Source organism: Ovis aries, chromosome 4 (genome assembly GCF_016772045.2).
Source record: "Ovis aries strain OAR_USU_Benz2616 breed Rambouillet chromosome 4, ARS-UI_Ramb_v3.0, whole genome shotgun sequence".
Classification (NCBI taxonomy): Eukaryota; Metazoa; Chordata; class Mammalia; order Artiodactyla; family Bovidae; genus Ovis; species Ovis aries.
Genome location: NC_056057.1, coordinates 6,643,327 through 6,669,141, shown reverse-complemented (window position 1 = coordinate 6,669,141; position 25,815 = coordinate 6,643,327). Strand labels below are relative to the sequence as shown.

General features: G+C 37.2%; 1 protein-coding gene across 6 annotated transcripts in view; it reads right to left on the bottom strand.

Moving 5' to 3' along the window:
• ZPBP (zona pellucida binding protein) overlaps positions 1–25,815 on the bottom strand; it is a 153,606-nt gene that overhangs the window by 75,729 nt on the left and 52,062 nt on the right. For all 6 annotated transcript variants that reach the window (XR_009600318.1, XM_015095179.4, XM_042248361.2 and 3 more), the window contains one exon: positions 19,065–19,141. Coding sequence is in view for 5 of the 6 variants with exons in the window: in XM_015095179.4 (XP_014950665.2) it covers positions 19,065–19,141 (77 nt within the window). In the remaining variant the exon portion in view is untranslated. The remainder of the gene's footprint in view (positions 1–19,064; positions 19,142–25,815) is intronic.

Here is a 25,815-nt window from a genome sequence, read left to right as displayed (position 1 = left end):
AAATAAGAAAAGGAGCACATCAAGGCTGTATATTGTCACCCTGCTTATTTAACTTATATGCAGAGTATATCATGAGAAATGCTGGGCTCATGGAAGCACAAGCTGGAAACGAAACTGCCAGGAGAAATATCAATAACCTTAGATATCCAGAAGACACCACCCTTACGGCAGAAAGTGAAGAAGAACTAAAGAGCCTCTTGATGAAAGTGAAAGAAGAGAGTGAAAAAGTTGGCTTAAAGCTCAACATTCAGAAAATGAAGATCACGGCATCCAGTCCCATCACTTCATGGGAAATAGATGGGGAAACAGTGGAAACAGTGTCAGACTTTATTTTTGGGGGCTCCAAAATCACTGCAGATGGTGACTGCAGCCATGAAATTAAAAGACGCTTACTCCTTGGAAGGAAATTTATGACCCACTTAGATAGCATATTCAAAAGCAGAGACATTACTTTGTCAACAAAGGACCATCTAGTCAAGGTTATAGTTTTTCCATTGGTCATGTATAGATGTGAGAGTTGGACTATAAACAAAGCTGACAGCTGAAGAATTGATGCTTTTGAACTGCGGTGTTGGAGAAGACTCTTGAGAGTCCCTTGGACTGCAAGGAGATCCAACAAGGCCATCCTAAAGGAGATCAGTTCTAGGTGTTCATTGGAAGGACTGATGTTGAAGCTGAAACTCCAATACCTTGGCCACCTGGTGCCAAGGGTTGACTCCTTTGAAAAAACTCTGATGCTGGGAAAGATTGAGGGCAGGAGGAGAAGGGGACGACTGAGGATGAGATGGCTCGATGGCATCACTGACTCAATGGACATGGGTTTGGGTAGGCTCCAGGAGTTGGTGATGGACAGGGAGGCCTGGTGTGCTGTGGTTCATGGGGTTTCAAAGAGTCAGACATGACTGAGTGAGTGAACTGAACTGAACTGAACTGAACTGAATGGTTTGTAGTAGTAGCTAAACTAATGGTTTATCTACTACTAATGACTCAATGATTTGCTTTCAAAATGGGTATGGGCTTTTGTTGTATTTTCTATGAGATATAAAATCACCAAGCCAGAAATTAACATAAAAGTTGGCTTTACCTGAGAACAATCAAAAGTAAATATAATAACTTTACAGAGAAACACACACAACTTAAGTCAAAGGGGCTGTATCTACTGATAAAGGACTGACAAACACTACTTAGCAGCCAGAATTACGAAGTACAGGATGAAAGTAGAAACTACAGAAGAGGAAACAAACTGCCACATGAGACCATCAAGAGAGTCATACAAGGCAATTTCAGTTACCCAAACTAGAAAAAATGACACCAAGGATCCTTAAAACACATAAAGATAAAGAAGTGGTAATGAAAACACAGTAAAGGAAATTTCTATCATTATAAAAGAGAACGTCTATCTGAAAAACAACCTTACATTACAGTTAATAAAGGGAGAAAAAACAGACTGGAATTAAAAACTGTGGACAGACTGAACATCGGATTAGGCCAAGCTGCAGCAAGAATAATTAAACACAATAAATACCTAAAGAAAACACACAGAATAAGGAACATATAAAACATATAAAAAAGTAAGAGAGAGAGAGAGAAATCAACGAGATAATCTGAAACACACTAAATAGGAGCTGCAGAGAAGCAAATGGGGTAAAAGGTAATCTCCAAAACTGTTCAGGCAGAAAAATTTTCCAGAATTGAGAAAGCAGTGAGTCTTCAGATTTCAGTGGAACAACAAATACAGGAGGAAGGAAAAATGACATGAAAGGAAAGAGAGACGCAAGAGTAAATGGAAAGCAAAGAAACGGATAAAACTGTTGGTGAATCTAAACAGACACTGACGTTTTGAAATAATCTTAATAATAAGTGAAAAAAATTTTAAAAGAACTAAAATATTATGGCACAAAAACTTTAGAGATGAAGGCAGGTCATGAGTTAAAGGTCTTTAAGGTGCTTACACTTTTTTGGAAGGTACTATATACACTAAGTAACTTTTGGTTCTGCTATTAAGAATGTTAAAATTTGAAGCAAATCCACACAAAAAGAATGAAAAATATATAAGTTACAAAGAAATAAAAATAAATGCGAGGAGCAAACCTTGAAGAGTAAAAAACCAGGTTAAATGATAAGTAATGGAATAATAAAAACCCATCTACATAAAGCAGTACTACGATTTAAAAACAATAAAGCAAAAAGAGGGCAATGCCAAAGAATGTTCAAACTAGTGTACAACTGCTATATACAACTCACGTCATATGCTAGTAAGGTTATGCTCAAAATCCTTCAGGCAAGCCTTGGCAGTACCTGAACCGAGAACTTCCAGATGTGTAGTAGCAGTAGTGTTAGCCCTCAGTCGTGTTCAAATCTTTGTGACCCCATGGACCAGGTGATACCAGGCTCCTCTGTCCATGGGACTCTTAAGGCAAGAATACGGGAGTGGGCTGCCATTCCCTTCTCCAGGGGATATTCCCGACCTAGGATTGAGCCCAGGTCTCCTGCACTACAGGCAGATTCTTTACCATATGAGCTATAGGGAAGCCCAGGCATACAAATTGAGTTTAAAAAGGAAGATGAACAAGTGATCACATTGTCAAAATTCGTTGGATCATAGGAAAAGCAAGAGAACTCCAGAAAAACATCTACTCCTGCTTCATTGACTACACTAAATCTTTCAACTGTGTAGATCACAAGAAACTGCAGAAAATCTTAAAGAGATGGGAATACCAGACCACCTTAGAGGTTTCCTGAGAAACCTCTATGAGGGTCAAGAAACAACAGAACTGCACATGGAACAGTGGACTGGTTCAAAATTGGGAAAGCAGTAAGACAAGGCTACCTATTGCCACCCTGCGTATTCAACTTTCATGCAGAGTACATCATGTAAAATGCCAGGCTAGAAACAAGACTGCCAGAGAAATATCAAAAACCTCAGATATGCTGACGACACCATCCTAATGGCAGAAAGTGAAGAGGAACTAAAGAGGCTCTTGATGAGGGTGAAAAAAAGAGTGAAAAACCCGGCTTAAAACTCAACATTTAAAAAACTAAGACCATAGCAACTCGTCCCATCACTTCATGGCAAGAAGAAGGGGAAAGAGTGGAAGCAATGACAGATTTTATTTTCTTGGGCTCCAAAATCACTGTGGACAACGACTGCAGCCATGAGATTAAAGACCCTTGCTCCTTAGAAGGAAAGCTATGACAAATGTAGACAGCATATTCAAAAGCAAAGACATCACTTTGCTGACAAAAGTCTGTAGAGTGAAAACTATGGTTTTTCCAGTAGTCATGTAAGGATGTGAGAGTTGGACCATAAAGAAGACTGGGCACTGAAGGAGGATGCTTTTGAACTGTGGTGTTGGAGAAAACTCTTGAGAGTTCCTTGGATGACAAAGAGATCAAACCAGTCAATCCTAAAGGAAATCAACCCTGAATATTTATTGAAAGGACTGATCCTGAAGCTGAAGCTCCAATACTTTGGCCACCTGATACAAAGAGTCAACTCATCAGAAAAGATCCTGATGCTAGGGAAGACTGAAGGCAAAAGGAGAAGAGGCAGGCAGAGGATGAAATGGTTAGCTAGCATCATGGACTCAATGGACATGAAGCTGAGCAAACTTTGGGAGACAGTGAAGCACAGGGAAGCCTGGAGTGCTGCAGTCCATGGGGTCACAAAGAGTTGGACATGACTTAGCAACTGAACAAAAACAACAACACAAAGCAATGAACAAGACTGTAAAATAGTAGCACTAAAGAAAAGGTTACAACAGATATGACAAAAAGGGAAAAAATGGGGATATGGTGGATTTAAATCCAAATGGCAGATAATTTAAATGTAACTGGTCTAAATATTCTAACTGAGAGGCAGGAATTGTTAACAGTTAATAGTTCAGCAGAATAGCAGAACAAGAGGTTCATTTCCACTGCACAAAAACTGATTTGACAATCATTTAGGGATGAAAATACTTTTCTAAGAACTAGTGATTACAGCAGAAAGGCTCCAGCATTCCCATGGACAACAAAGCCCAAGATCAGACCTACTGAACATTTTAAGAGAAACAGTTTTACTTTGACCACGTCACCACTTCCCCAGGTCATCAAAACTCGGCGCCAGGAGAGATCTCTCTAACTCACAACTTCTCCCTTAGGGGAAAGAACATGAAAAGTGAAAGTCTGACGGTCTCAGCCTTTGTGTCATTCCCCACAAGGACTGCTTCTGGATGAGAAGAAAAGGGATGGAAACCCATGGCACCTAGCATGCATGCCCCCACAGACAGCACACAGATGTAAGCAGCCAGTACGGAATCCAGCAACTAGTTTAACGCTACAAAATTTGGTAAAGGCACACAACCCTGAGACTGTCCCTTCAGGAGAGAAGAGAGATGGAGCTTGCACTCCCTGGCTCAGAATTTACATGCTACACTGGAGAAGAGAAAAAGGTGACTCTCAAGCACTTGGCATGACTCAGCATGCAACAGAGAAGGAGCAAAGTCCAAGACATCCCCTTCAGGAAGGAAGGAGAGAAACAGAAAATTCACAAAAAGTCTTGACATTTCACGCAGTGCTGTCTAGAAAAGGACTGGTTTGCACTTACCTGATATGACTCTCAGAACCTAATAGGACTCAGTGAGACTGAGAGAAGAAACAATTCGAAACATCCTCCACACCCGCAAGGAAAAAGCAAGAGCTGAGAAAAAAGGCTTGAGAGACACCTAGAAGCTCTCATCTGGTAAAGGCCATTATCCCTGGAAGCCAGAATGCAAAGATTGAAGAGGAAACTTTCCTTTAAATGCCCAGGCACCAACGCAAGGCTACCAGGATCACAAGAATCAAGAAAACATGACACCATAGAAGAATGAAAAAAAAAGGTCAAATAACCAGCTGCAAAGATAGAAAAATCTATGGATTGCCTAAAAAGAATTCAAAATGATCTTAAAGAAACTCAGTAAGCTACACTGAGAGACAAACATCAAAAAAACAATGTGTATACATAGATAAATACAAAACTCAAGAAGTGGAACAAAGAAACACAAACCATAAAAAAGAATTTAACAGAAATTCTAGCAAGAAGAATATAGTGACTGAACTTGAAAATTCAACAGAGAGAGTTTCAAAGGCAGACTCAAACAAACAAACAAAAAAAAAAGAATCAGTGAATTAAAGGCAGATCATTTGAAATTACCCAGTCACAGAAACAAAAAGAAGAAAAGAGTAAAGAAATCCAATGAAACTCACTTGACATCATCATTAAATCAGTACATGCACTAGGGAGTTCCCTCAAGAAGAGGAAGTACCAGTAAGCTTATTTCAAAAAATAATGCCAAAGAAATCTGCAGAGGGAATGGGCATTCAGATTTATAAACCTCAGATAAAAACAAATATGTTGTCCTAAAGAAAACTACACCAAGAAACAATGTTATTAACATTAACAAGAAGAAGCTAGAGAAAAGAAATTCATCAAATAAAGGGGACATTCTCCTCCTCAAATAATACTATCAGAGGATATCCTGGCACAAACCTTTTAGGTCAGGAGAGTATATGGTAATAACAGTCAAACTGCGGAAATAAGGCTATGAACCAAAAATATCGACTGTTCTGTTGTTGTTCAGTCACTAGGTCGTGGCCCTTTCTTTGCAACCCTATGTACTTCACCAACTGCCAGAGTTTGCTCAACACCATGTTCATTGAGTTCATGATGCTGTCTACACATCTCATCTGCTGCTGCCCCTTTATCCTTCTGCCCTCTATCTTTCCCAGTATGAGGGTCTTTTCCAATGGGTCGGCTCTTGTATCAGGTTACCAAAGTAATGGAGCTTCACATCAGTCTTTTCAATGAATATTCAGGGTTGATTTCCTTTAGGATTTACTGGCTTGACATACTTTCAGTCCAAGGGACTCTCAGGAGTCCTCTCTGGTATCACAACTTGAAAGTACCAATTCTTTGGCCCTCAGCTTTCTTTATGGTCTAACTTTAATGTCCATACATGACTACTGAAAAAAAAATAGCTTTGACTATATGGAACTTCATTAGCAAAGTGATCTCTCTGTTTTTTAATACATTGTCTAGGTTTGTCATAGCATTTCTTCTAAGGAGCACGGGTCTTTTAATACCATGACTGCAGTCACCATCAGCAGTGATTTTGGAGCCCAAGAAAATAAAATCTATCACCGTTTCAATTTCTTCCCCATCTATTTGCCATGAAGTAATGGGACTGGATGCCATGATTTTAGTTTTTTGAATGCTGAGTTTTAAGCCAGCTTTTTCACTCTCCTCTTTCATTTTTATCAAAAAGCTCTTCAGTTCCTCTTTACTTTCTACCATTAGAGTGGAACTATCCGCACATCTGAGGCTGCTGAAATTTCTCCAAGCAATCTTTATTCTAGCTTGTGATTCATTCAGCCCAGCATTTTGCATGATGTGCTCTGCATAGAAGTTAAATAAGCAGGGTGACAATATATAGCCTTGTCTTACTCCTTCCCTCCTTCCCACTCCCCACATCCGAGGTCAGAGGCGGAAGCTGAGACAAGCTACCCCACGGCAAAGGAGCGCCAGCTATGCAGGCGCAGGAGGGCCGAGAGGAGCTACTCAATGTTCGTGGTCAGGAGGGGCAAGTCATCCAAGGTAACGAGCAGTGGCTGTGCTTTTCTGGAGCAGCTGTGAAGAAATACCCCATGTCCAAGAGAAACCCAAGTAAGACAGTAGCTGCTAAGAGAGGGCATCAGAGGGCAGACACACTGAAACCACAATCATAGAAAATTAGCCAATCTGATCACATGGACCACAGCTTTGTCTAACTCAGTGAAACTAAGCCATGCCGTGTGGGGCCACCCAAGATGGACGGGTCATGGTGGAGGTCTGACAGAATGTGGTCCAATGGGGAAGGGAATGCAAACCACTTCAGTATTCTTGCCTTGAGAACCCCATGAACAGTATGAAAAGGCAAAATGATAGGACACTGAAAGAGGAACTTGCCAGGTCAGTAAGTGCCCAATAAGCTACTGAAGATCAGTGGAGAAATAACTACAGAAAGAATGAAGGGATGGAGCCAAAGCAAAAACAATCCCCAGCTGTGGATGTGACTGGTGACAGAAGCAAGGTCCAATGCTGTAAAGAGCAATATTGCATAGGAACCTGGAATGTCAGGTCCATGAATCAAGGAAAATTGGAAGTGGTCAAACAAGAGATGGCAAGACTGAATGTTGACATTCTAGGAATGTCTAAAATGGAATGGATGGGTGAATTTAACTTAGTTGACCATTATATCTACTACTGCGGGCAGGAATCCCTTAGAAGAAATGGAGTAGCCATCATGGTCAACAAGATTCCAAAATGCAGTACTTGGATGCAATCTCAAAAATGACAGAATGATCTCTGTTCGTCTCCAAGGCAAACCACTTAATATCACAGTGATCCAAGCCTATGCCCCAACCAGTAACGCTGAGAAGCTGAAGCTGAACAGTTCTATGAAGACCTGTAAGACCTTGTAGAACTAACACCCAAAGATGATGTCCTTTTTATTATAGGGGACTGGAATGTAAAAGTAGGAAGTCAAGATACACCTGGACTAACAGGCAAATTTGGCCTTGAAATACAGAATGAAGCAGGGCAAAGGCTAATAGAGTTTTGCCAAGAGAATGCACTGGTCATAGCAAACACCCTCTTCCAACAACACAAGAGAAGACTCTACGCATGGACATCACCAGATGGTTGACATCAAAATCAGATTGATTATATTCTTTGCAGCCAAAGATGAAGAAGCTTTATACAGTCAGCAAAAATAAGACCAGGAGCTGACTGTGGCTCAGATCATGAACTCCTTATTGCCAAATTCAGAATTACATTGAAGAAAGTAGAGAAAACCACTAGACCATGAGTAATCAAAGTATGACTGTATAATCAAATCCCTTATGATTATACAATGGAAGTGAGAAATAGATTTAAGGGACTAGATGTGATAGATAGAGTGCCTGATGTACTATGGACGGAGGTTTGTGACATTGTACAGGAGACAGGGATCAAGACCATCCCCATGGAAAAGAAATGCAAAAAAGTAAAATGGCTGTCTGAGGAGGGCTTACAAATAGCTGTGAAAAGAAGAGAAGCGAAAAGCAAAAGAGAAAAGGAAAGATATTCCCATTTGAATGCAGAGTTCCAAAGAATAGCAATGAGAGATAAAAAAGCCTTCCTCAGAGATCAATGCAAAGAAATAGAGGAAAATAACAGAATGGGAAAGACTAGAGATCCCTTCAAGAAAATTAGAGATACCAAGGGAACATTTCATGCAAAGATGGGCTCAATAAAGGACAGAAGTGGTATGGACCTAACAGAAGCAGAAGATATTAAGAAGAGGTGGCAAGAATACACAGAAGAACTGTACAAAAAGATCTTCATGACCCAGATAATCACAATGATGTGATCACTCACCTAGAGCCAGACATCCTGGAATGTGAAGTCAATTGGGCCTTAGAAAGCATCACTATGAACAAAGCTAGTGGAGGTGATGGAATCCCAGTTGAACTATTTCAAATCCTGAAAGATGATGCTATGAAAGTGCTACACTCAATATGCCAGCAAATTTGGAAAACTCAGCAGTGGCCACAGGACTGGAAAGGCAATGCCAAAGAATGCTCAAACTACTGCACAATTGCACTCATCTCACATGCTATAAAGTAATGCTCAAAATTCTCCAAGCCAGGCTTCCAGATGTTCAAGCCAGTTTTAGAAAAGGCAGAGGAACCAGAGATCTCCTAAAGGAGATCAGTCCTGGTAGTTCATTGGAAGATATGGTGCTGAAGCTGAAACTCCAATACTGTGCTCACCTAATGAGAAGGGTTGACTCATTGGAAAAGACCCTGATGCTGGGAGGGATTAGGGGAAGGAAGAGAAGGGGACGACAGAGGATGAGATGGCTGGATGGCATCACTGACTCGACGGACATGAGTTTGGGTAAACTCCGGGAGTTGGACAGGGAAGCCTGGCGTGCTGCGATTCATGGGGTCACAAAGAGTTGGACACGACTGAGCAAATGAACTGAACTGAACTGAACTGAACTGAACTGAACTACTTCCCTAATTTTGAACCAGTCTGCAGTTCCATGTGCAGTTCTAACTGTTGTTTCTTGACCCTCATATAGGTTTCTCAGGAGACAAGTAAGGTGGTCTTGTATTCCCGTTGCTTTAACCATTTTCCACAGTTTGGTGTGATTCACATAGTCAAAGGCTTTAACACAGTCAATGAAGCAGAAGTAGATTCAGGAATTCCCTTGCTTTCTCTATGATCCAACAAATGTTGGCAATTTGATCTCCTGTTCCTCTTTCCTTAAACCAGTTTGTACATCTGGAAGTTTCTGTTCCATGTACTGCTGAAGCCTAGCTTGAAGGATTTTGAGGACAACCTTACTAGTATGTGAAATGAGCGAAACTGTTGGTAGTCTGAACCCTCTTTCGCACTGTCCTTCTTTGGGACTGAAATGAAAACTGACCTTTTCCAGTCCTGTGGCCTCTGTTGAGTTTTACAAATTTGCTTGTATACTGAGTGTAGCACTTTCACAGCATCCTCTTTTAGGATTAGAAATAGTTCAGCCAGAATTCCATCACCTCCACTAGCTTTGTTGTAGTAATGCTTCCTAAGACCTACTTTATTTCATACTTCAGGATGTCTGGCTTTGAGTGAGTGATGGTTATCTGGGTCATTAAGACCATTTTTGTATAGTTCTGTGTATTCTTGCCACCTCTTTTTTTTTTAAAACAGGTGAAATTAGTTTATTTTAGGAATACATTTAATCCAGTATATCAACATACATCATAACATGAAATCAATGAAAATTATTGATATAATTTGCATCTTTATTTTTACAGTAAATCTCTGAAATTCTATGTATATTTTATACATAAAAACATTTCAGTTTCAACTAGATGTTTTTTCTCTTTGTAAAAAATTTATTTTTAACTGGAGGATAATTACTTTACAATATTGTATTGATTTCCACCAGAGATCAACATGAATCAGCCATAGGTATATGTATGTCCACTCCCTTTTGAACCTCCTTCCTTCATCCCACCCCATCCCACCTCCCTAGGTTGTCACCAAGTCCCAGTTTCAGTTCCCTGAAGCATAAGGCAAATTCCCACTGGCTGTCTATTTTACATACGGCAGTGTATACATCTCCATGCTACTCTCTCCATTTGTCCCATTCTCTCCTTCCCTCATCCCTGACCCCCGTGTCCATGTTTGTTCTCTATATCTGCATCACCATTGCTGCCCTGCAACTAGGTTCATCAGCACTATTCTTTCTAGATTCCATATATATGCAGTAATACATGATACTTGTTTTTCTTTCTGACTTAGTTCACTGTATAATAGGCTCTAGGTTCATCCACCTCATCAGCACTGACTCAAATGCATTCCTTTTTAAGACTGAGTAATAGTTGCTTATATATATGTACCACAGCTTCTTTATCCGTTCACCTGTTGATGGACATTTAGAATGTGTCCATGTGCTAGCTATTGTAAACAGTGCTGCAATGAACACTGGGGTACATGTGTCGTTTTCAATTTGGTTTTCTCAGGGTATATGCCCAGTACTGGGATTCTTGGGTCATATGGTAGTTTTTATTCCTAGCTTTTTAAGGAATCTCCATACTGTTTTCTGTAGTGGTTGTATCAATTACATTTCCACCAACAAAGCCACCTCTGTTTAGTCTCTTCTGCTTCTTTTAGGTACTTACCATCCTGTCCCTTATTACATCCATCCTTGGATGAAATGTTCCCTTGATATCTCCAATCTTCTTGAAGAGATTGTTAGTCTTTCCCATTCTATTCTCTGCATTGTTCATGTAAGAAGGTCTTATTTCTCTTTGCTATTCTCTGGAACTGTGTATTCAGTTGGGTGCACCTTTCCCTTAGCTTTGCCTTTCGCTTCTCTTCTTTCCTCAGCTATTTGTAAAGCCTCCTCAGACAACCACTTTACCTTCTTGCATTTCTTTTTCTTTGGGATGGTTTCGATCATTGCCTCCTGTACAATATTATAAACTTCTGTCCATAGTTCTTCAGGCACTCTGTCTACCAGATCTAATCTCTTGAATCTATTCATCAACTCCACTGTATAATCATAAGGGATATGACTTAGGTCATACCTGAATGGCCTAGTGGATTTCCCTATTTTCTTTAATTTAAGCCTGAATTTTGCAATAAGGAGCTCATGATCTCTTATGGCGAAGGAGCATGTGTAACTCAATGAAGCCACGAGCCAAACCATGCAGAGCTGCCCAAGAAGACAGTTCACAGTGAAGAGTTCGGACAAAATGTGTTCCTCTAAAAGAGAAAATGGCAAACCACTCCAGGGTACTTGCTGTGAGAACCCCATGAACAGTATGGAAAGGCAAAAAGATATGACAGGTGAATCGCCCATTAGGGAGTAGCCCCCTAATGTGCTACCTGAGAAGAGTTGGGGGCAATTACTAATAGCTCCAGAAATAATGAAGTGGCTGGACAAAAGCAGAAATTATACTCAACTGTGGATGTGCCTAGTGGTGAAAGCAAAGTCCAATGCTGTATAATATTGCATAGGAACCTGGAACATTAGGTCCATGAATCAAGATAAACTGGACATGGTCAAACAGGAGATGGCAAATGTGAACACCGACATCTAAGGAATCAGTGAACTAAAATGGACACGAATGGGTGAATTTAATTCAGATTACCATTGTATCTACTTTAAAGGCAAGAATTTTTTAGAAGAAATGGAGTAGCCTCATTGTGAACAAAAGAATTCAAAATGCAGTAACTTGGGTGCAGTCTCAAATATGACAGAATGATATCGATTCACTTCCAAGGCAAACCATTCAACATAACAGTAATCCAAGTCTATGCCCCAACCACTAATGCTAAAGAAGTTGAAGTTGAACAGTTCTATGAAGATTTACAAGACCTTCCAGAAGTAACACCAAAAAAAGATGCCCTTTTCTTCATAAGGGATTGGAATGCAAAAGTAAGAAGTCAAGAGATACTTAAAATTAACAGGTAAGTTTGGCCTTGGATTACAAAATGAAGCAGGGTAAGGCTAACAAAGTTTTGTCAAGAGAACACACTGGTCATAGCAAACAAACTTTTCCAACCACACAAGAGATGACTTTACATGTGGACATCACCAAATGGTCAGTACCAAAATCAGATTGATTCTATTGCAGCCAAAGATGGAGAAGCTGTATGTATGTGTGTGTATATCTGTAAAAGTGTATATATCTGTAAAACTATAATTTTAAATGAAGGAGACATAAAGAATTTCCTAGACAAATAAACCTAAAAGCGTTTAACAGCACTAGAAGTCCGACTATATATACAAGCGCACATCTGCAAAACCGTATATCTATAAAAGTATATAATATAAAGGAGACATGAAGAATTTTCTTGATGAACAAAGTTTAATGAAAGAGTTTAATACCACTAGAAGTCTTAGTATCTCAGTGCTCTGCCCTGGTGAGTGCACTGCCTTATAAGAAGTGATAGAGAGTCTAACAAGCTAATTGAAAGAGCATTTTAAAGCAACATAAAAAAGTATAAACCTCACAGCAAACATAGAATAATTTAACACTATATGGATGACACATATATCACATTTTAAACCAGTACGAAAGTTAGAGAAAAAAGTATAATAATAAAGAGAAAAAAGTATAAAAACATTAGCATAAAAATCTATATTTACATGCACAATATAAAAGATGCAAATTGTGACATCAATAACATACCAGGTCAAGGATGAGTATAAATATAGACTTTTGTATGCAACTGAAGTTATCAGCGTAAAATAGACTATTATTACTAAAATATTTATATATAAGCTTGATGGTAACCACAGAGAAAATATCTTTTAAAAAAAGAAAGGAATCAAAGTGTATCAATGCAAAAAAAAAAAAAAGCATCAAATAACAAAGAAAGACAGCAACTTTGGAAGAAAGGAACAAAAGAACTACAAAACATACAGAAAATAATTATCAAAATGACAATCGTAGGCCCTTACCTATCAATAATAATCGTAAGTGTAAACTGATTAAACTCTTTACCATAGCTTAATGGATAAAACAAGATGATCCAACTACTTGCTGTCCACAGAGATTAACTTTAGAGTTCACTACACCTCACTGAGAGGCTGAAAGTGAAACATGGAAAACGATATCCTGACTTAAATGCATTCGGTGTTTCAGTTCAGTTCAGTTGCTCAGTCATGTCTGACTCTTTGCTACTCCACGAATCACAGCACAGCAGGCCTCCCTGTCCATCACCAACTCCCGGAGTTTACTGAAACTCATCTCATCCTCTGTCATCCCCTTCTCCTCCTGCCCCCAATTCCTCCCAGCATCAGAGTCTTTTCCAATGAGCCAACTCTTAGCATGAGGTGGCCAAAGTACTGGAGTTTCAGCTTTAGCATCATTCCTTCCAAAGAACACCCAGGACTGATCTCCTTTAGAATGGACTGGTTGGATGTCCTTGCAGTCTAAGGGACTCTCAAGAGTCTTCTCCAACACCACAGTTCAAAAGCGTTAATTCTTTGGCGCTCAGCTTTCCTCATAGTCCAACTCTCACATCCATACATGACCACAGGAAAAACCATAGCCTTGACTAGATGGACCTTTGTTGGCAGAGTAATGTCTCTGCTTTTGAATGTGCTGTCTAGGTTGGTCATAACTTTCCTTCCAAGGAGTAAGTGTCTTTTAATTTCATGGCTGCAATCACCATCTGCAGTGATTTTGGAGCCGAGAAAAATAAAGTCTGACACTGTTTCCACTGTTTCCCTGTCTATCTGCCATGAAGCGATGGGACCAGATGCCATGATCTTCGTTTTCTGAATGTTGAGCTTTAAGCCAACTTTTTCACTCTCCTCTTTCACTTTCATCAAGAGGCTTTTGAGTTCCTCTTCACTTTCTGCCATAAGGGTGGTGTCATCTGCATATGTGAAGTTATTGATATTTCTCCTGGCAATCTTGATTCCAGCTTGTGCTTCTTCCAGCCCAGCATTTCTCATGTTCTCACTGGGTGTATATAAATACCCAATGCATTTAAATAAATGTATAAAGCAATTACTGACAGATCTGAAAGCAAGAATAGACATCAGTACAATAATAATAGACTTCAATACTCCAATTTGAATAACCAACAAAATATTCAGAGAGCAAATCACTAAAGAACCATCAGGCTTGAACAATACAACAGATCACGTGAACTTAACAGATACACAGAATGTTCCAAATGAACTTAAGATACATGGAATGCTCCAGAGAATGTTCCAATGTCAGCAGAAGAATATGTATTCTTCTCAAGTGCACACAAACATTCTACAAGATGGATCACAAAACATGTCATTATGAATATGGAAAATACTAAACTCAAACGAAGTATTATCTTCCAACCACAATGAAATGAACCTAGAAATCAATAACAGGAGGAAAATGAAACAATTTACAAATATGTGGAATTTAACACATCCTGGAACCATGGGTCACAGAAGGCAAATAAGAAAATATCATGAAACAAATGTAAACAAAACACAAAATACTAAAATTTATAAGATGCAGAAAAAGCAACATTATAAGGTACATTAACAACAATAAAAGCCTACATTAGAAAAAAAGAAAAATATCAAATAAACAACCTAACTTTATATCTGAAGAAACCAGAAAAAGAAAGACAAATGAAACTCAAAGTTAGAAGAAATAAATAAATACATAAATAATACTAGAGAAGAAATAAACTATAAAAGAGAAAAACAATAGAACAATGAGGAAACCAAGAGCTGTTTTTTAAAAAATAATCTAAAAAGACAAACAATTATCAAGACTAACAACAACAAAAAAGAGAACACTTGAATAAATAAAATCAGAAATGTAAGGGGACATATTACAACTGATACCACAGAAAGATAAAAGGTGATAAAGGACTATTATGAAAAACTATATGCCAATAAACTGACCAAGTTAGAATATATAGCAAATTCCTATAAACATACAAAATATAGAGACTGAATTAAAAATTTTAAAAAACAAAAAAGACAAACAGATCAATAACAAGAAGACTGAACCAGTTATCAAAAACCAACTAGCTAAAGAACTCCAGGACCAGATGTCTGATACATGAATTATACCAAATATTTAAAGAATTAATACCAAAACTGCTTAAATTTCATTCAAAAAATGGAAGAGTGAACACTTCCAAACAACGTTTTGTGAGGCCAGTACCACTCTGATACCAAAACCAAAGACACCAAAATTTAACAAAAAATTATAATATTCTTGATTAACACACATATAAGAATCCTCAACTAAACACTAGAAAATCAAATTCAACAACATATTAAAAGGATCCTATACCATGACCAAGTGAGATGTATCCCTGTGATGCAAGGATCTTTCAACACACACAAATCAGTCATTAACAGAGTGAAAAACAGAAATCATGTATTATCACAATAGATGTAGAAAAGCATGATTTCACATCCATTCATAAAGAAATTTCTCAGTAAAGTAAGTATTAGGAACTTACTTAAACACAACACTGTAATTAAGTTCATATACAAAAATTCCACAGTTAGCATCATATTCAAAACTGAAAAACTGAGTTTTTTGTCTAAGAGCAGGACAAAGAAGCAGTTTGCCACTTTAATTTCAGAGTACTGAAATTCCTAAGGAGAACAATTAGAAAAGAAAAACAAGTAAGAGGCATCTAAATCTGACAGGAAGAAGTAAAATCTTCTCTGTTTGCAGATGACATGTTCATATATGCAAGAAACTCTAAGGACTCCAAAAGAGAATCTTAGAATTAGCACATTCAGTAAAAGCTGCATGATATAAAAACAACAGAAGAAAAGCTGCATTTCTATACATAAGCAAGAAACTATCTAAAAAGGAAATCAAGAAAATAATAACATTTACATGAATACCAAGAAAAAATAATATACTTATAAATAATACAAAGTACAAAGATGAGAGACTTGTACATCAAAAACTATAAAACACTGATGCGAGAATTTTTTTTTTCAATAAATTGAAAGACACCGTACCTTCAGATGGAAGAATATTGTAAAAATGTCCAGAATATCTAAAGGGATATAGACATTCAATGCAATGTTTCCAAATCCCAATGGCATTCCTCCCCCCACCGCCACCAAAAATAAATTCATCTGGAACTACAAAATATACCAAAGAGTCAAAGCAACTTTGAGTAAGATAAATAAAGCTGAAAGCATCACATGTTCTGATTTCAAATTACTTTACAAAGCTATATTGACCAAAACAATATGATACTGGCATAAAAACAGACATACTGATCAATGAAACAGAATAGACTATTCAGAAACAAACCCACATATATATTGCCAACTGGTCTTACACAGAGAGCGAGAGTCAAGAATGTACAATGTTATAAGAATAGTCTCTTCAATAAATGGTGCTGGGCAAATGACTTTTCCAGATGAAGAACAAAAGTAGATCTTTATCTTAAACCTTTCACAAAAACAAATTCAAATATACTAAAGATTTAAATGTAAGGCATGAAACTAAAATATCTAAGAAAATACTGAGAAAAAAAGTTTGATATTGGCCTTAGCAATGACAACCACAAGCCCAGCGGCTGCAACAGCACTCATCTCACACACTAGTAAAGTAATGCTTAAAATTCTCCAAGCCAGGCTTCAGCAATATGTGAACTGTGAACTTCCAGATGTTCAAGCTAGTTTTAGAAAAGGCAGAGGAACCAGAGATCAAATTGCCAACATCCACTGGATCATCGAAAAAGCAAGAGAGTTCCAGAAAAACACCTATTTCTGCTTTCTTGACTATGACTGTGTGGATTACAGTAACTGTGGAAAATTCTGAAAGAGATGGGAATACCAGACCACCTGACCTGCCTCTTGAGAAACCTGTACACAGGTCACAAAGCAACAGTTAGAACTGGACATGGAACAACAGACTGGTTCCAAATAGGAAAGGGAGTACGTCAAGGCTGTACATTGTCACCCTGCTTATTTAACTTCTATGCAGAGTACATCATGAGAAACGCTGGACTGGAAGAAACACAAGCTGGAATCAAGATTTCCAGGAGAAATATCAATAACCTCAAATATGCAGATGACACCACCCATATGGCAGAAAGTGAAGAGGAACTCAAAAACCTCCTGATGAAAGTGAAAGAAGAGACCAAAAATGTTGCCTTGAAGCTCAGCATTCAGAAAACTAAGAGCATGGCATCCAGGCCCATCACTTCATGGCAAATAGATGGGGAAACAGTGGAAATAGTGTCAGACTTTATTATTATGGGCTCCAAAATCACTGCAGATGGTGACTGCAGCCATGAAATTAAAAGACACTTACTCCTTGGAAGGAAAGTTATGACCAACTCAGACAGCCTATTAAAAAGCAGAGACATTACTTTGCCAACAAAGGTCCGTCTAGTCAAGGCTATGGTTTTTCCAGTGGTCACGTACGGATGTGAGAGTCGGACTATAAAGAAAACTGAGCGCTGAAGAATTGACACTTTTGAACTGTGGTGTGGGAGAAGACTCTTAGAGTCCCTTGGACTGCAAGGAGATCCAACCAGTCCATCCTAAAGGACATCAGTCCTGTGTTCATTGGAAGGACTGATGTTGAAGCTGAAACTCCAGTATTTTGGCCACCTCATGTGAAGAGCTAACTCATTTGAAAAGACCCTGATGCTGGGAAAGATTGAGGTCAGGAGGAGAACGGGACGACAGAGGATGAGATTTTTGGATGACATCACTGACTCAGTGGACATGGGTTTGGGTGGACTCCGGGAGTTGGTGATGGACAGGGAGGCCTGGTGTGCTGCGGTTCATGGGGTCTCAAAGAGTTGGACACGAGTGAGTGAGTGAACTGAAATGAACTGAACTGAAGCTGCCTTTTAGGAGGCTAAGTTACTTAGTTGCTCAATTGTGTCTGACTCTTTGCAACCCCATGGACTGTAGCTTGCAAGGCTCCTCTGACCATGGAATTTTCCAGACAAGAATACTGGAGTGGGTGGCCATTGCCTTCTCCAGGGGATTTTCCTGACCCAGGGACTGAACCTAGGTCTCTTGCATTGCAGGTAGATTCTTTACCATCTGAGCCACAAGGGAAGCCCTTCAGGAGGCTTAGTGAGTACTAATTTAAGAAATCTTCTCCTGTCAATTTCACTGGGTAAACATTATAACTATTGACCTATGAAATATGCATTATCTATGATTTTCATAGGAAACTGTCACAATCATCATAATGTAAGTTATTTTATATCCAAAATATTTTAAAATATTATTTTAAATAAAGTGTTCAGGATCATGGTGATTCCCAGGTGGCACTAGTGGTAAAGAATCCGCCTGCAGTGTACCGAGACCTTGGTTCAATCCTGCGGTTGGGAAGGTCTCCTAGAGAAGGGAATGGGTACCCACTCCAGTATTCTTGCCTGGAGAATTCCATGGACAGTGGGGCCTGGCAGGCTACAGTCCATAGGGCTGCAAAGAGAGGAACATGACTGAGAGGAACACTTTCACTTTCAGGATCATTGAAGAGCAATTTGAAGCAGGAAAATCTGCCATAAATTTACTGAGCATAAATAATATGTGAAGTATAATGTAAAAGAGAAACTAAACTGAACTGCTGCTGGGAATTACAGTGTAATTTTCATCCTAAGCATAGATACAAGATGCTGGGTACAGAGCAATATGAACACAGTTAACAAATAGTATAGATCAAATTTATTATTCAGGATGAATAATAGGGACATGGAGAGAATTCTATCTGATTATTAGTTATAATTAATTTGCAACAGCAAATAAGACCATATAAATGGGAAAATCCAATTTCCTAATATAATCAGTTAAAAATGCTAAATTTCAAAGCATTTCTTAAAAACATTAATTCTACTAAATTCTTATTTATTATTTGATGTTATGTGATGAAGTTTTATTTTTATTGTTGACTTCCCTAAGAGTGTGTTTTGAGGGTAGTGGTGATGTGTTTTATAAATAGCTAAGATGCTTACTTACACACTGAGCATGTTCTCTTTTTTCTCACCTCACATAACATACCTTAGATAGTCTTTTGGAAGATTCACAACTATGGTCTGCACATGGCTTGGGTCCTTTTTCAGTGTCTAGAGATGAAACTGAGAAAATAAATTATATTTTATTATGGTTCTAAAGTACTATATTACAATATTTAAATGGCTTTTGAAATATAAAACAGGCCAGGTATCTAATATTTCTATTCCACTAAAAACTAAAGCAATTTTCCAAATGTTAAATCACTCTTTTTAACTAAAAATCTAAGTTAATAATGTGTTTTATGTAAGTCAGGAAAACCTCAGCATTGCAGTAAACTTAAGAATTAATCAACTAATTTGATAGTATTTGGCAATTCATTTCATACAATTTTTGACAATGAAATAGTTTATCTTTTGTACCATATAATGTATACATGTATTTATTTTACCTTTTGCACCATATATGTGGATATATGTATGTGTAAATGTATTTATTCATTCAATAGTCTACTAACTCTACCCATATAATATTGTGCATATCATCTGACTGATGCAATTCTTAATATCCACAGAGATATATCATTATAATACTAGAAAATGAAAGAAGGTGAACTACAGTAGTAGCCACGGTAACTAAAATGAACATGTTCATAAATGAGTGCATTCGTGTACCTATTTATTCATTATGTAGTCATCAAGAGTCTATTACTTACTAAGAGTTAGTCTAGGAGCCTGAAATATATAAGTGATCTACAAACTACAATCTACAAACTCCCTGAATTTTGGAAATTGAATTCTAATCCATAAAATTAGAATAAACAATGATACATGCAAACAATAAGCAATAATCATTAGAGGAACATTTTGTGTTGTAGGGTGATAAATACAAGAAAAGAAAGAGCAAGGAAAGAATTCTATAGCCTACAAAACTGCCCTTCAAGAGTGAGAGCGCAATTAAAACTTTCTTAAATAAGACGAGTTCAGGGAGTTTGTGACCCCTAGACTTGCCAGCAAGAACTGCTCAGGAAAGTTCTAAGGTGAAATGAAAAAACACTAGGTCATAACAGGAAGCTATGTGAAGAGAAATAAAGACCTTGACAAAGGTAAATACATGGACAGGAATAAAAGCTACTATTACTGGATTCAGATTGGACTGTAACAGCGATTTTATATATATGATTTAAGAGTCTAATATACTATACAAAATAATAGTCTAAAAGCTAGTATTATTGTAACTTCTGTTTGTAACTCCACCTTTTGTTTTATATAATTTGAGAAACTAATTCATTTAAAATAATTATTAAGTTATATTTAGGGGCACACAGTTTATAAAATAGTAATTCTATGTCATCAACAACTGAAAAGAGTGGGAATAGAGCTCTTAAGGGAGATTTTTCACATATAGTATAGAAGCTAAGTTTGTGTAATTCATATAGAGTGTTATAAAAATAGGAATGTTAAATGTAATTGCCACAGAACAACAAAGGAAAAAAACTACAAAATATACACAAAAAGAAATGAGAAAGATTTCACATTTAACTACAAAAAGTCAACTAGACAAAAAAGACTATAATGAAGGAAACGAAAAACAAAAGCAAAAAGAAAGTAACAAAATGGCATAAATCCTGCATTATCAATAATCAATTTAAAAGTAAATGGGTTAAATTCTCAAACCAAATGATAAAGATTTAAGAAAGAATAAAAAACATAATCCAACTATATAATGTCTCACTTAAGAGTTGCTATACTCATGAGAGATAGAATAGACTTAAAATCAAGAAACGGTATAAGAGACAAATGAAGATACTATATGTTAATAAAAGGTTTAACATAGCAAGAATATGTAACAATTATAAACACTTACATATAAACCAGACCATGAAAATTTTTGAAGTAAAAATTAACAGAATTCAAAAGAGAAATGCACACGTCTACAGTATTATTTGGAGACTTCAATATCTCATAATAATGGATAGAAGAGTCAGAAAGCAGATAACTGAGGAAATAGAGGTTATTAATAACACAGTAATAACCCCAAATTGGATGACTGTCGTGGTGGATTCTAACAGTCAAAAGAAGAATTGATACCAGTCTTCTCAAACATTTCTAAAAAGTTGAAGAGGAGATAATACTTCTAAACTCATCTTTAAAAACCAGCATTATCTGAACATAAAAGCCAGACAAAGACACTATAAGAATAGAAAACCACAGATTATAATCCTAATTAACACTGATGCAAAACTCGACAGAAGACTAACAAATCGAATTCAGGTGCTTATTAACAGGATTATATACCAGGAGTAAGCTGGATTTATTGCCAGAATTCAAGAACGGGTCAACATAAAAAAATTAATCATTGTTATATACCACATGAAGAGTGAAGGGGAAAACCCCATAGGAACATCTCATTTGACGCAGGAAAGGCATTTTACAAAGATCAATACAATTTCATGAAGAAAAAGGCTAAAAAATATAGGAATAGGAGGAAAATAACAGAGAACAATAAAACCATATATGAAAATCCATAGCAAACATCATGTTGATGAGCAAAAGACTAAAAACTTCACCTCTACATTAAGGAACAAGCAAGAAGGCGTACACTTGCCATTATATCTCAAGACAGTAATGAAGTTCTAGCCAGTGTATTGTGGCAGGGAAACAAAATAAGAAGTATCTAAATTGGAAAAGAGGTAGGAAAATTATTTCCATTCACAGATGACATGATCTCATATGTAGACATTTAAAGTTTCCAAAAATAAAACTGTAAGAAGTAATAAATAAATGCAGCAAAGTTGCACGATACAAAGTCAACATGCAAATCAGCTGAATTTCTATACACTACAGTAAATACCTGTTTGGTGTTATTACAAATGGAATCACTATTATAGCATCAAAAAGAATAAAATAAGATACTTAGGAATTAACTAAACCAAGGGGACGAAAGACTTACATCATGAAAACTACAAAGCATAATTAAAAGTGAAAGAAGATATAAGTAAATACAAATGCATCCAATGTTCATAGATTGGAAAATATAATATGGCTAAAATGTCAATACCAGACAAAATCTATAGACTCAATGCAATCAATATCAAAATCCCAAGAACATTTTTTCCAGAAACAGAAAAATCCAATTTAAAATTCATGTGGAATCACAGGGGACTTCATATAGCCAAAACTCCTGAAGAAGACTAAAGCTAGAAATCATAATTCCTGATTTTCATAGTTCATTACAAAGCTGCAGTAACCAAAACAGTGTGTTATTTGCATAAAGACAGAAATATATACTAATGGAATAGACAACACAGAAATAAGCTCTTACATAATTGGTCAAATGATTTTTGACAAGGTGTCAAGACTGTTCAGTGGGGAAAGGACAGTCTTTTAATAAATGGTGCTGAGAAAACTGGATATCGACATGCAAAAGAATGATTTTGGATCCTTAACTAATAGCATATATACAAATTAACTCAAAGTGGATCAAGCGTCTAAATATAAGAGCTAAAACTACAAAGTTCTTGGAAGAAAACTTATGGCAAAAGCTTAACTGGACTTGGCAATGGTTTCTTTGATATGTTATCAAGGGTACAAGCAATAAAACAAAAAATAGACAAAAATTTGAAAAAAATATGTGTATCAAAACATAATTTGTCAAAAGGCAACCTACAGAATGTGAGAAAATATTTGCAAATTGCATATCTGCTATGGCATAAAGATACAGAATATTTGGAGAATTCCTAAAACTCAATATAAAAAACCAAACATTAAAAAAAATGGGCAATGAACGTGAATAGATATTTCCCCAAATAAGATGTACAAACGGCCCATAAGCTCAGAAAAAGATGTTTAACAAAACCAATTACTAGGGAAATGCAAATCAAAACTATAATGAGACATTATCACATACCCGTTAGGATGATTACGATGAAAATAAAAGACAATAACAAGCTGGTGAAGGTGTGGTGATCTGGGACTCTTGCGCGCTGTTAGTGGGAACGTAAAATGCTGTAGCTGCTGCAGATAACAGTGCAGCAGTTCCTCAATAAAAAAGTGCCATTATGACCTAGGAAATACACCACTGAGTATATACCCAAAAAAGAGCGGAGTGTGGGGTCTCCAAGAGATACGTATACACCCATAAGCAGCATTAGCCACAACAGTAAACTGTGAAAACAACCCAAGTGGCCACTGGTGCATCCATGGAGAAGCAAAATGTATGTGTCATACAGAATGAACTATTATTAGATCTCGGAAAGGAAGGAAATCCTGCCATATGTTACAACATGGATGAAATTTGAGGACCTGTTGCTAAGTGAAATTAGCCAGAACAAAAAGAAAACTACTGTACAATTCCACTTACATGAGAATTTAGTTAAAATCACATAGATAAGAAAGTAGAATGGTAGGTGCTAGCGGATGCAGTGATATTAGCAGCTTATTGTTTAACAAAAAGAGAATATCAGCTTTCCAAGATGAAAGTGTTTTGGAGACGAATAATGAAAACAAATAGACATGAATGAATTTAGTACAGCTTAACTGTATAACTGAAATGGTTAAGATTAATTTTATGTTATATGTATTTTACCACAATAAGAAAATAGAAAAAAATAAAAATAAAAGAATTATATCAGACTTCTCTTTGGAAACCATGCAAACAAGAAGAGAGTAGTGTGAATGACTTTTAACACAGTATTGAAAGGGGAAAAAAAAGCCAGCAAACTAAAATACTAAATTCCATGAAATGATTCTTTAAAACTGAAGTTAAAAACAAAGACTTTCTCAGAAAAACAAAAATTGAGAGAATCTGTCACTAGAAACCCAGCCTTGCAAGAAACATTAAAAGACGTTCTTCGTAAAGAAGAAAAATATTATGTACCTAAAACTCAGATCTTCCCTGGAAGTACAGTGGTCAAGACTCCGTGCTTCCAACACAGGGAGCATGGGTTCAATCTCTGCTCTGAGAAGATTTCACATGCCTTGTAGCAACTAAGCCCACACACCACAACCACTGAGGCTGCATGCCACAATTACAGAAGCCCAGGCATCGAGAGCCTGTGCTCCGCAACATGCGGAACTGCCACAATGAAAAGCCCCTGCACTGCAATGAAAAGTAGCCCCTGTTCTCCACAGCTAGAGAAAGCCTGTGCACAGCAAAGAAGACCCAATGCAGCCAATAATAATAGTAAATAACTAAAATACATATCTTTTTAAAAAATAAATAAAATATAGGAAGAGCATAAGAGAAGGAATAAAAGAAGGTAATATAAATATTTTTCTTATTTGACAATGGCTTGTTCAAAATAATAATGTGAACAATGTACTAACTGACTAAAATTTATGGATGAGTAAAATGAATTACTACATTTTTATAGGGGAAGAGAGGACAAACTTTGCAATTCTATTGTAAAGTGATTGTGGTGGTGGTTTAGTCACTAAGTCATGTCCGACTCTTATAACCCCATAGACTGTAGTCTGCCAGGCTCCTCTCTCCATGGGATTCTTCAGGCTAGAATACTGAAGTGGGTTGCCATTTCCCTCTCCAGGGTATGTTCCTGACCCAGGAATTGAACCCAGGTCTCCTGCACTGCAAGCAGATTCTTTACCAACTGAGCTATGAAAGTGAAAGTGAAGTCGCTCAGTCGTGTCCAACTCTTTGCGACCCCATGGACTGTAGCCTACCAGGCTCCTCCGCCCATGGGATTCTCCAGGCAAGAGTACTGGAGTGGATTGCCGTTTCCTTCTCCAGGAGATCTTCCCAACCCAGGGATCAAACCTGGGTCTCCCGCATTGCAGGCAGACACTTTACCATCTGAGCCATCAGGGAAGACTCAACTGAGCTATGAGGGAAGCCTTAACAGTGATTGTATTACCCATGAAATGGTACAGCATTATTTGAAAGCAGACTTATATTAGTTGTAAAAGTCTACTGCAAACTATAGGGCAACCACCTAGAGTAAAAATAAGTTATAACTGATATGCTAAGAGAAACAAATGGAATCATATAAATGCTTGATCAAAACCAGAAACGGCAGAAAAAGAAGACAAAAAAGAAACAAGTGGTTAACAAATACAGAACAGTAATGAATGTGGTAAATGTTAATCCAACTCCTTAAAGTCAATGGTTTAAAATCACCAATTAAAAGACAGAATGTCAGGATGAATTTTTTAAAGACCTAATTATATCCTGTCTACAAACCACCTGCTTTATACACAGACACTGATAAGACTAAAAGTAAAGAGGTGTAAAAAATATATCATGTGAACATGAATCGAAAGAAAGCTGGAACAAGCAATATTTACTTTTGACAAAAGAGATATCAGGGGTATAAAAATTATCACAGAAAAATAAGGTCATTATATAACGGTAAAGGAGTCAATTTTCCAAGAAGACATAACAGGCTTTAATGTATACGAGCCTAAAACACATTGTTTATATTCATGAGACAAAAACTGACAGAACTATAAGGACAAAAAACAACCCACAAATTCACATTGAAACATCAACATGTATCAGTAACTGACAACTCTAAAAAGCAAAAAAATCAGTAAGGACACAGTTGACCTGAAGAGCACAATCAATCAACTGGACCCAACTGATAATTACAGAATATCTCATCCAACTATAAAAATCCTTCTTAAGCTCACATGGAGCATTCACCATGGCATACCACATTCTGGGCCTTTAAAAATACTTTAAAGATTTTCTAAAAATAGAAATTATACAATGTATGCTCTCGGCGAATTAAACTAGAAATCTGTAACAGAAAGATACCTGGAATGTCCCAAAACACATGGAC